The 12,749-nt window shown below is 34.7% G+C and overlaps 2 protein-coding genes across 2 annotated transcripts; both read right to left on the bottom strand.

Moving 5' to 3' along the window:
* Positions 1-4,596: 4,596 nt before the first annotated feature.
* On the bottom strand, positions 4,597-10,609 carry LOC135849661 (tubulin alpha-8 chain-like). Its single transcript, XM_065370166.1, has 4 exons — positions 10,355-10,609; positions 10,007-10,235; positions 9,625-9,926; positions 4,597-6,010 (listed from the first exon to the last, which is right to left on the bottom strand). The coding sequence occupies exons 1-4, from the start codon at positions 10,355-10,357 to the stop codon at positions 5,111-5,113; spliced, it is 1,434 nt and encodes a 477-aa protein (XP_065226238.1). The 5' UTR covers positions 10,358-10,609; the 3' UTR covers positions 4,597-5,110.
* A 131-nt stretch (positions 10,610-10,740) lies between these two features.
* Positions 10,741-12,616, bottom strand: LOC135849662 (uncharacterized). Its single transcript, XM_065370167.1, has 6 exons — positions 12,331-12,616; positions 12,154-12,220; positions 11,894-12,069; positions 11,663-11,824; positions 11,432-11,586; positions 10,741-11,348 (listed from the first exon to the last, which is right to left on the bottom strand). Exons 1-6 carry the CDS (start codon positions 12,368-12,370, stop codon positions 11,259-11,261), a joined length of 690 nt encoding a protein of 229 aa, XP_065226239.1. The 5' UTR covers positions 12,371-12,616; the 3' UTR covers positions 10,741-11,258.
* Positions 12,617-12,749: the final 133 nt, after the last annotated feature.

The raw sequence follows: 12,749 nt of genomic DNA on the forward strand, positions 1-12,749 counted from the left end.
TTCAAAGTAAATATAGAAAATCTATTTTCCTGGAGATTGGCGAAATAACTCGAAGAAAAAACACTTCTTTAAAGAAACTGGTTTATATCCATCCGAGGCCAAGCGACCGAAATGAGCCGAGCCGGTTCTGTGGCCAAACAATTAGGCATGTTTCGTACCTCTATACCTATGTACCTAGATCTTTAGGCCTATATTTTACTGTTTGGTGCTCATTTAATTGTGTTCAAAAATGACGCATTGGACAATAACCGCGAAAAATGTAGGTACCTAGAAATAAATAGCCGTAGGTATGCTCATTTTTTTTATGTCGGTGAGTTTTCCTCGTAATAAGAATAATAAATGACAAAATGTGTTGACCGAGTACACCTTCAATAGTACCCAACTTATCTACTTTAAATGCAAGATGCGACAATTTGCATCGTTTAATATTTTATCAAAAAGAAAAGCGTTTAGAGTAAATAATCTGATGCTTATCAACATTCGCTCAATGTTGGTGGCTCAACTCGAACTACGTATAGGTAGGTATAGGTACCTAGGTGAGGTACCGTCCAGAGTACGCGGACGTTCAAAAATAATACGAAGTACAAGTTGAAGATGATCATTTTTTCCATCAGCTATAATCAACCGGTCGGTGTCTGTTCAATTGCTGAGTCCCTCCTATTTTTAAATTCAATTTAATCACAAAAAAAGTAAGTCATGGAAGATGAATGACATGCTATTATATTATTATTACGTTTCAATCCATGTACATATACGACTAAGTATATATCTACATGATTTACAAATTTTGAAAATTCATTCAGGGCCGGATTTAACATATTCGCGACCCTAGGCAGTCGGAAATCCCCCCTTCAACACAGAATGTTTGCGATTTATGGGGGGGGGGGCAATTTTTGGCCAAAAAGGAAAAGCCTTTTGAAATTTCTGACAAAAAAGCGAAATGTTTACTGTTTAGGCTGCGAAAATTTTTGATAATGGCCAACTTGTGTACATAATAAAAAAAATACTAACGTGATTTTTCGGGAATTATTGGCAATTTTGTAAAATACTTGACGAGAATTCAAGTCAAAAGCAAGACTTTGAAAATTTTAGCAAAAATCAGGCCACCTTGTAAAAAGTAATCATGTAAGTTGTACCAAAAAAAACATTTCCCTGCAATTTCTGAAGTGTGCTAGACTTTTTGGAATGTTTTATTTAAAAACCAAAACTTTTTAGCTATTTTGCTAAAAAACGAAAATTTTTTCCATTTTTGAAAAAGCGAACATTACCTACAAATTGAAATTTTCTAGTTTTCAATTTTCAAAAGTTGAACAAATTTGAGAGTTTTCGCTAGAAAAGAGAGATATTTGGGCAATTTTGGCCAAAAGTGAAAATGGGTAAAAAAAACTTCGTTTTTGGCAAAAAGCGAAACATTGACAATTTTGACAAAAGGAATAGCTGTTTGACAGTTTTTGCTAAGAAAAAGTTGAATTCCTGAAAAAAAAAAAATAGAAATTTTTGGAACGCTTTGAAAAAAATAGCAATTTTGTCAACTAGCATGAACTTTTGACAATTATCGCCAAAAAGCGAGACCTAAACAATTTCAGCAGCCATGAGAATCTCATACTCAGATGGGCCTCTGTTGGGGCCATACGGGACTAGCATGGGACTCGCATAGGACTCGCATGAGACCCTCATGGGACTCGGATGGGACACGGATAAGACTCGCGTGGGACTCTGATGAGACTCTCATGGGACTTGGATGGGACATGGAGCCTGGAGGAGACTCGGATAGAACTCTGATGGGACTCGCATGGTACTTGGATGAGACTAGCATTGGGCACAGATGAGACTCGCATGGGACTCTCATCGGACTCACACAGGACTCTCATGGGACTCGGATGAGACACTGTAGTGGTAAATGGTGATTCTGGCTTACTCTTCCACAAATGGGTTGGAGAAAGCTCGAATCCACCCTTCCTAGGACGAACCTAGTCAAGGATTTACCACACACTCTATCAACTGTAAATAAGACGACACAATATTCCTTTCACAGGTTTATTGCACAATACTCAAATACAATCAATAGCATCTGTCCGTGCCATGTACAGGACTACAACTTAGTACAAGGATAACTCAACTTATAACTTCTGCTCCCTAATGCGACCATCAGAAAACTGCGAGGCGGACATAGCTGTCCGTGTTGGTCATCGTCAGCTCTGGATGAACTAATTTGTCCAGAGCGTGCTGCTACACAGTGCTATCTCCGACTGGGGCATAAAGTTCCCTGCTATGCCAAGTAATTGTGGTACTCGAATACCCTCTACAAGGCGGATGAGACTCGCATGGGGCTCGGATGGGACACGCATGAGACTCTCATGAGACTCGCATGGGACTCACATGGGACTCGCATGGAGCTCTCATGGGACATGTATGAGACTCACATGGGACTCTGATGGGACTCACACAGGACTCTCATGGGACTCAGATGAGACACGGATGAGACTTGCATGGGGCTTGGATGGAACACGCATGAGACTCGCATGGGACTCACATGGGACTCGCATGGGACTCTGATGGGACTCACACAGGACTCGCATGGGACTCAGATGAGACACGGATGAGACTCATATGGGACTCAACATGGCTCTCATGGGACTCGGATGAGACACAGATGAGACTTGCATGGGACTCGGATGAGACACAAGTGAGACTTGCATTGGACTCAGATGAGACACATGTGAGACTTGTGGGACTTGGATGAGACTAGCATGGGACACGGATGGGACTAGTGCGTGGGACTCGAATGGGACTCGGATGGGGCATGAATGAGACTCGCATGGGACTCTGATGGTACTCGCATGGGACGCAGATGGGGCCCAGGTAAATAATGACTAAAAAATAACCAGAAACCAGGGCTTGCAAACCAAAACCAAAACCCCCAAAAACCGATTAAAATTACTCAAAACCAAAACCAGGAGCGTTATTTTCTCAAATTCAAAACCAAAACCGAGAGCATAACCAATTGAAAACTTAATTGGTTTTGGAATTTTTTAGGTAATTAGCCTAATTAATGCTGCATTTTTGGTAAAAATAAAGTAAAAACTGATGCTAAGGGTGAAAAGGCATGAAAACTAAAAAAGTTGACAAATTTGGCACTTCCAAAGTGCCACTATCTAGTCACATACACATGGTATGTATTTGAAAAAGTGATCACTTTTTTGGCCTTCTTCCCTCTAAAAAATGGAGAAAAAAGGAAAAAACTGAAACCAAAACCGAAACTGAAACCGATTCCTTTGAAATCAAAACCTTTAAGCAAAACCAGAACGAGAGAGATAATATTTTAAAAACCTAAACCAAAACCAAGAGTGATATCGATCCGGTTTTCAATCCCTGCTGGAAAGAAACATTACAAATTGAAATTTTCTGGTTTTTAATTTTATATAGTTGAACTAATTTGAAAGTTCTTGCTAAAAAAGAGAGACATTTGGGCAATTTTTCCCAAAAGTAAGAATCTAAATCGCAAATTTCGGTCACAAATTGTTCAAAATTCTTCTACCCCCTTTCCTCACCGACCCCCCTCCTCCAGGATTATTGAATCCCGGTCTCATTTCCTTCTAGAAGAGTGATAAAAATTCAAAATAAAATTCAATCAATTATTAGAGAAACTCAAACATTGCATAAAATGTTACAAACAATTTTTTTTAATCATTTTTTTAAATAAGTAACAAAAAAGTTATATTTTTCCAAATGAAGTTCACAAAGTTTTTTAAAATTGACAAAAAAAAAGTCAACAAATTTCCAAAAATTGCTTTAAAATGGTCCAACAGTCACAATAGTCTTAATTTTGTCTGATGAAAAAAACTACGAATAATCAATCGTTCGAAAATTCTGGAAAATAAACTAATATGTTTCCGTTGTGTGTTTTTTTTTCAATAAAAATTGAATTTTCATTTTTGAAGGTCGACAAATTTTGTCATAAATGAGATAATTTTTAGGAAAAATATGGTTTTAAACGATCTTGTATACTTATTCTAAATTTCAGTATAGGTGCGTAAGAGGTACTCCATTCCAAATTGCCAACGTTTACGTTTTGAACCAAAGTTAAACGTATTAAACACTGCCTACAATTCTAAAACCAGGCAAGACATCCTATGAGTAAGTTAAACCGGTTACAATCCACAGCAGAAAGATAGCACAAGCCCACTTCTTCATAATATTTCCATTATCCTCTTTGGCTCTTCAACAACTCAGTCTGAAGAGTGAGATGGAAAGGGGGAGGAGGAGGCTGGTCAGCGTCTACACAGTTCGTTTTTTGAGCACATATTTCAAGCAGATTGAAGTTACAAGATGAAGTGAAACTATCAGGGTGAATTTATCACTCAACTATCTGCAATTTTTCATGGCATTAAAAAAAAAATCTCAATTCTTTTCAGATCACTATACACAGACGTTGAAAAATTCAAAGATGGAAGCACAATCCATCTGAATGATTTGATTTGATCGCAGTTTACCCAAATTTGTATCCTAAACTATCAATTCCTGTGAGAGAAGCATTATCCAAGGGTTTTTATGACTATTCTCATGTCAGCCCATATGGAAACTTAGTGAGAACAATCAACTCCTTCAAGAAACAAAATGGTCAGACTTGAGCTCACCCTTTGAAAATATCAACTGCACGCACTTAATATTAAAAAAATGATTAATAGGTACCTAATTATTTTACGTTCAATATACTCGTATCTATTTAAATTAGCCACCTTTAATAAGGTACGAATTATAATGCTTACTCTTACGATAGGTACCTACCAAATAAAATATCGTAAAAAAATGATACGTCATAATATTATTAAAATTTACCCTTTATTTTATACAACAGAAAAAAGTCATCGAACACAAATTTTAAAATTACAATTTCAACCATTTTAAAAATACGATTAAAAATTTCAAAACAAAACCACCATCAAACAAAAGTACACTAACACATCAAAAATAATTTCAGAAATTAAAAATACCACTAAGAATAGCTTATTGTAGATTTTAAAATTCACACGATTATAAAATAGGTAAGTAAACTGAAACTTAAACACAACTTTTTTTTTGTAACAAACAAATTTCAAACAAAAACCGACTACTGCTGGCCATCATCACCAGCATCTTCAATGGTGGGATACGCGGTCGTCGAAGTCTCACCAGTAATCAAGCTTTCACCTTCTGATTCGCCGCCTGAAGAACTCTGATCATCGCCATCCTGAGCACATTCTTCGTAATCTTTCTCCAAAGCGGCCAAGTTTTCTCTGGCATCAACGAATGCAGATTCTTCCATACCTTCGCCGATGTACCAATGAACGTAGGCTCTTTTCGAGAACATTAAATCAAATTTGTAATTTATTCTCGCCCAAACTTCGCCAATGGCTGTTGTATTGCTGGCGGCGCAACAGGCCAAGTCCACTTTGGCTAAATTACTGCCTGGAACTGCGGCCGGAGGTTGATAGTTGATTCCTACTTTAAAACCGGTAGGGCACCATTTCACAAACGGTATGTGGCTCGCTTTGATTACCTGGATCGAAGAATTTACTTCTTTGGGTGGCACTAGGCCACGATACAGCATACAGCAGGCCATATATTTACCGTGTCGCGGATCACATTTTAGCATTTGAGCGCTTCTTTCGAAACACATACGGGTTAGGTGGGATATCGTTACGATTTCGTGATTGGCTCGCTGAATTGAGAAAAATGGAGCGTACGAGATGAGTGGAAAGTGTATTCGAGGGTAGGGTACCAAGTTGGTTTGAAATTCGGTCAGGTCGACGTTGATGGAGCCTTCGAAACGTTTCGATGCTGTTAGGGCTGAGATAACTTGAGCTAGGATACGATTCAGGTCCACGTATGTGGGTAACTCCATGTCTATGTGGCGAGAGCAAATGTCGTAGAGGGCTTCGTTGTCGGTGAGAAAGGCGCAGTTACTGCTCTCTATGGTGTCGCTGGTGGTTAGAACAGCGTTGTATGGCTCCACTACTGTGGTTGATAGCTAAAACGTGAAAAATATCGTTAATATCGAATATGAAAATGCTTACAAGGGAAATTCTTGAGATGCCCGCCTCTTATTTGAACGGAATTGCAAGTTTTATTGGAAAAAGCATGATATGAAATTTCCAAACCAAAATTTCAAGTGGCCAATTTGATTTCTGGAAATGATTTTTCCTGACTTTTCCAGGTTATCTAGACAAATATTTCCATTTTTCCAGATCTTTTTTTTTCAAAATAAAAACATGCGTATTTTTAAAATATTAGGTACCCCTCCTTTGCATTAAAAAAATCACGTTTTTCAATGCCTTCTTTTTCCAAAATAAATACAAAAGGGATTGTACTCGAATTTTTCTCACAATAAGTAACCAAAAAAATCACCAAAATTCAAATAAAAACCATTCATCAACACTTCGAAAGTAAACTGAGTGAAAATGCAAAAAAGAAGCATGAAAAAAATATAAGGTTCTGGAAACAACTGAACTAATGAAAAAAAATTGCAAAATTGAAAGTGGGGGGGGAGGTAGTCCATCAAAATAGGGGGGAACTAAATTTAATCTTATCCAAAATCATTTCAAAAAATTAAACACAAAAATTCCAATTGTAAAATTGAGGAAATTTTGACACGATGAGCGAGCTAATGTTGAAAAAAATTATTTGAGTGTTGAGAAAGAATGAACAATAATTGGGAAAAATTCCATAAATAAGTAATAAGAATCATTTTGGAACATAAAACTCATTAAAATCAATGGTAACGGGCGGGGGAGGCAAGCTTGTAATCCAAATTTGGGGAAAATAGTCATTTGTAAAAACCATTTTGAAAATTCGAATCCGAAAAAATGTACTGTGCTTCAGAAATTGAAAAAAAATCCTCAATTTCGAAAGAAAAAGACATTAAAACTTGGCAAAAATTGACTCAATAAATTTAAAAAAAAAAAAAAAAAAAAAAAAATTGAAAAAAAGGCAACAAAAATATTGAAGTTGAGAGAAAATGACCAAAAGAGGAAGCAGAGGATAATGTGTAAAAACATTAAAATCATAATATAAGTCCCTAAGAATAAAACTCAAGAGCGAAATTCAACATAAAAGCACTAAAATTTAAGAAAAAACATAATTTTTTTTTTAACTCATGAAAACTAATGATAAAATTGCGGAAACTTCGCAAAAATTTAGGCACAAGAGAAAACACAAAAATTCGGGGGGGGGGAATTTGGGAAATAGATCCTACAAGAATTTAAAGGAATAAAACGTGAAAAAAATCAAGAAAGCCCCCCAAAAAAATTCAAAATAAAAACATCGAGTCTTAAAATCCAAAAAAACTTCTCAAAAACTCAAAATAACTGTAAAAAGAAGAATTCTACAAAAATTTAAGCAGAAAAAATTACTATGATTTGGCGCAAAATTAGAAGAAAATTTCATAAAAATCGCAAAAATTCAAGGAAAAAGGTTTCGTTGAAATGAAGAACAAAAATTAAATCAGAAAAATGAATCGATAAAATTCAAAACAAAATCGTGGAAGGGATAAAAATGGAAAACTCTCGAAAATTTAGTTCACGAAATGTCACTGAAAATTGAGGACAAAGAACTCGTGAGAATTAAAAGTACGAATTCGGGAAAAAATCGACAAATTTCAAGCAAAACTCAAAACAATTTGAGAGAGAAAAATAATTTCAACTTATAAAAATTGTTCAACGAGAGAGGAAATCCTAAAGATCTTCCCCATAACTGGGAGGGAAGGGGAAAGGAGAGAGGGATCAACGAATGAAAGATATCTAGACTCAGAAAAAAATTCCACCTCAAAAGACGAAAATGAAAAAAAAAAAACTCATCGAATCTTGAAGAAGTCTCCCCCCCCCCCCTCCTTAAAAAAATGATCAAAATTTAAAGGAAATCGTAACTTTTGGAAGAAGAAAAATCACAATTCCACAATAACGTACGACAAAAAATAACTAGTTTTTTCAAGGACCAGACTCGGAAAAAAAAACTGTTGATATTTTTTTTAAAAATCAGCCAAAATTAAGCCAAAAAATGACCATAATTTAGAGCAAAACTAAAATCGTGAAAATTCAAGTCGAAAAGCATATCACAATTGGAGACATTTCGCCAAAATTTGAAAAAAAAATGGAAATTCCAGAAAAATTGTCGAAAAACTAAAAAAAAAGAGTTCACGAAATGACAAAAAAATTTGTACCCGTCAAAATTGAGAAAAAACTACAAAAATTCACAAAAAAAACACTAAATCGGTGATTTGAGCAATAAAAACACAAGCATACCTAAGGGAAAATTTGTATGAAAAAATCACAGGAAGTCGAGGTGATAAAATTCAGCAAAAATCCACTAAACACTAACGAGAAATTCAAAAATAATAAATGAGAGTACCTTGTTAACATTAAAGAAAAATTTCAAAAGAAAAACCACCAAATTTGGAGAAATTAAATTCAAAACCCTGAAAAAAAGTGAGAGCATTTTTTCTTCAAGAATTTTGGTTATGAATTTCGAAAAAAAAGAAAATTTGTGAAAAAATTAGGAAAAAGTAACTTTTAGTAACAAAAATTTTTAGAAAGTAACCAAAAGTTAACTTTAGTATGTACTTGGTTACTTAGAAAGTAACCGAGTACAATCCCTGAATTGCAATAAAACTACTTGAATTATTAAAAAATTACAGATGAACACTTTCAAAAAATTCCTCGACTTTTGAAGGGAAATTGCTTGAAATTTCTAAAATTCCCTGACTTTTCCAGATCGACCAAATTCCCTGACTTTTCCAGGTTTCCCAGGTTTTTCAAGACGGTGGACAGCCTGACTTTTTACCGAATTTTTTAAAATTCAAAATAAGTAATTGACCATTTTAGATGATTATTTTTTTGTTCCAAATTGTGAATGAACCCTTTACATAAGTCTAGCACAGTTACCTACAACTTGATTTTTAGGAGCCCACGTTGATTTCACTCTTTATGGAAAAATTTTGAAATTCTGGAGGAATCTGAAATGGAGCTGAAAGTTCCAGAATGACTCAAAACGGTGAAATTTGGATTAGAGGGACTGGTTTTTTAGACATGATGCAGCCCTTCGTGCAAATTTCAAAAAATTTCCCCTTGAACAAAAAAATTCTGATTTTTATGAATTTTATCCTCAAATAGGTACCTAATCATTTTTGTAGAAAAACATGGACTTGGAATGTTCACCTAAAAATCGGCTCAGATGTGACTAAACCCTTTAAACAGGTCGAGGATAAGCCACTGCTCAATTTTTAGCAGCGCAAATTAATTTTCACGACTTCTGGAGAAATCGAAAATTTTGCTAGTCTCTAGAATGATCAGAAATGGTGCAATTTCGTTCAGGGGCGTTGATATTAGTCTTCGGACTAATTTCCATCATCTTTAGCTACATATATTTTTAAAACTTAAGTCACCAAAAATGGTCAATTTTGAATTTTCAAAAATTTACCAAAAATCAAAAGGTCAATTTGAAGCATCATTCCGATATATTCGATTATGGAGGTTTCAATCCATGCTCTTTCCAAAAACCTCATTCCCTTTCAAATATGAGGCAGATATCTCGATAAGTTCCCTCATTTAGTATATGAATAGGTAAGTACTACTCAAATCAAAAACATACCCTTGGAGATGGATAAATAATAAACTGCAATTTATGCTTCTTCCCATACTCGGCAGTCAGATGTTCCATTAATAAAGACGTCAATCCGGATCCTGTACCACCGCCCATCGAATGGAATATAAAAAACCCTTCCAAATTATTACACAAATCAGCCTCCTTCCTAATAGCGGTAAATAAAGCCGAAGATAACTCTCGTCCAACGGTATATCGCCCTCTGGCAAAATTATTAGCCGCATCTTCTTTACCAGAAATCAACCCAGAAGGATGGAAAAAATGTTGGAATTGATTGTTTCGTATTTCATCTAAAAGCAGAATTCAGCATTAGGTATTTGATTAAAAAACACACGTTAAAATTAATCTAAAGAGTTAAAAAATGACCTACCGATAACGTTAGGTTCCAAATCAACAAACACAGCCCTCGGTACATATTTGCCTACCACTGTTTCTTCGAAAAATGTGGTAAATGTTTCGCACTCTCTGAGGCAACAAGGGGCTACATCGGTGGTGAGGAATCCATTGGGTAGAACTCCGTGTTCAATGCAGTATAATTCCCAACAAGCGTTACCAATTTGTGTGCCTGCTTGTCCGATATGTATGGAGATTATTTCTTGCTGTTAAAGAACGAAAAAAAAAATCATAGAAATTAATAATAAAAAATAAGAACCATGAATTCGGAATACGGTTTGTTTACTCATGAAATTGATAACGAAAATATGAGGTAGGTACTTACCATGGTAATTTTGGTGAACTTTATTCAAAAGAAATTAAATTTATGAAAAAAACTACACATTTAATTTCTCTTGAATAAATTAATTCGAAATTAATCACTACCTTTAATTTAACATTTATGCAAAATTGATTACTAATCAAATTAGATAAAATTGTGTTTGTTTTGAATGCATTTTAGTATTCATTCAGAGTAGGTAGCCAGTTATTCTCTCATTTAAAAGAAATATTACGAAAAGGAGGGCTTTTTACCTTTTTGGCACAATTTTTTAAAAACAAGTTGAACTTTTCAAAGTTGTGAAATTTTTAAAAAATTGAGCTAAAAAACGAATATATCGATATACAGAGATTCCACAATGAACCATGCATAATTTATAAATAACAACAAAACCCAAGTTTAAAATAATTTAATGGTAAATTTTACATAAAAACGTGAAAAATACTCGATACAAAAGAATTAAAAATAGAATTTTCTCAAAAAAAATTGGACGGAACGACAGTACCAGTCATTACGAGTAAGGAAAAAAAATGAACCGTAAGAATGAAAGATTGTCAGAATCGAGGTAAATACTTAATAATAGGAAATTCTAGTCCATAGTAAGAAGTATTAATCGATATCCTTCGTAATAGGTACATAATCATAATCACAATATATAATTAAAATTAATCGTCTCACTAACTAACGTAATTTCTTTGATATGTCTACCTAACACTTTTCATTTTGTTCAAAGATCACTGGCGAAAAAAAAATCCTTTAAAATCTAGAGTCATATTACGACTAGACCCTATAAGAAAAAACCCTATTCTACACAAAATACTGAGAAAAATTGTCAAAACGACTTAAAATTAAATTACCCGTGTTAAAATAGGTAGTAAATAAATTAAAATGAGAAAATTGAGTGAAAATTTTAGTAAAATCCATTTCTATCGTGACGAGGATACATTTGCATAATTAGGCTACGGTTTTCCTTCCTTTTATCCCAGCTGTAACGAGATTCCTGAGGGGAAAAAAGTTGACAAAATTAAATTAAAATTGATATTGAGTAATGTATAATGGACGTGAGTTAAAATGTTAAATTACCTTGTACAAGTAATTAGTTCCAATGGCATGAAAGAATAGTGAAAAGAACAAGCTGTAGTATGCCCAAGAAAGATGATTGAACATTGGATTCAGTAACCAATCACGACGCCAGCAATTCCACGGGAAAATAATGATCATCATGAAAAGACAAAAGTCTGCGGAAGAAAATATTTTTTCGTAATATGTCGATAATTTTCAAGTTTTATGTAGATACTCTTGGTCTTAATTTACTTGTCACAGCGGATGCAATGCAAGATCCAGTGATCAGTAAATACTCGTGACGTAGTATAAATTCCAATGGATATCTCGTTACAACTCCGGCCAACACTAGTTGAGCTCCCAACGTACAAATCAAGCCAATAGTGATGAAGAATTCCAACGCCAACAACCAACCTATACAAAATTAACAATCAGTGGCGAAAAATGACAAACATTGATACCGGAATGATTTTTAATTACTACCTGGCAACAGCCATTCTCGAATTACGTAGTATTCGTCGCTTAAAACACCTCTACATCCATCGAATACTTTATCGAATTGGTAAGCTGGATACCGAAAATTACTAAAACAGTATTCCCAAACACCCATATTCTTGAATGTGCTGAAAGATTCATCGTACGAAGAGATCCAATATGGACTGAAACAATCGAGTAAATAAATTAGAGGTACTCCAGTGATACTCCAGAGAGAGAGAGAACAACAAACAATGTAATATACATACCTGAAGAATGATACCATTAGAAAAAGACCACCGATGTAGACCAGTAATCCGCCTTTAACTACTCGATCTAAAGTACAAGAAATATCAACAGTTGAGCGAGTAAATTTATGGAATTTGAACAAAGTTAGGATGCTGGAGAATTGTGTGAATCATCGATACAAATATATGCATTTTTACCTGAAGCTTTGGGGTACTCTATGCTGGTATCTCTCGACATCTTCGGATAGTATTATCACCTTTTTAAATCATCGAATAACTTCCAATTATTTGAATCTATAAAGCGACAGGTAGCAAGACGATGTTTCTTTACAGGTTTAATAACACCTGATGAAAAATATAAATAAAAACAAGACCACGCCTGGGGTTCAAGAATGAATCAACTCGACGTAAAATAGCTAGCGTTGATAAAATTTTATCGAATAGCGTTGAAAAATTCATTGAAAATTCCGCTACACGAAATTGAGTTTAGTCTACAGGGTGTCCAGAAATATATGCATCTATTTCACGTTCTCAACCTGTATTTTTAATGAAAAACTTTCTCAGGGGTTCACGATATTTCTGGGCACCCTGTAGGTCTCTGGTCTACAGGTGAATCA

Source organism: Planococcus citri, chromosome 1 (assembly GCF_950023065.1).
Source record: "Planococcus citri chromosome 1, ihPlaCitr1.1, whole genome shotgun sequence".
NCBI classification, from domain to species: domain Eukaryota; kingdom Metazoa; phylum Arthropoda; class Insecta; order Hemiptera; family Pseudococcidae; genus Planococcus; species Planococcus citri.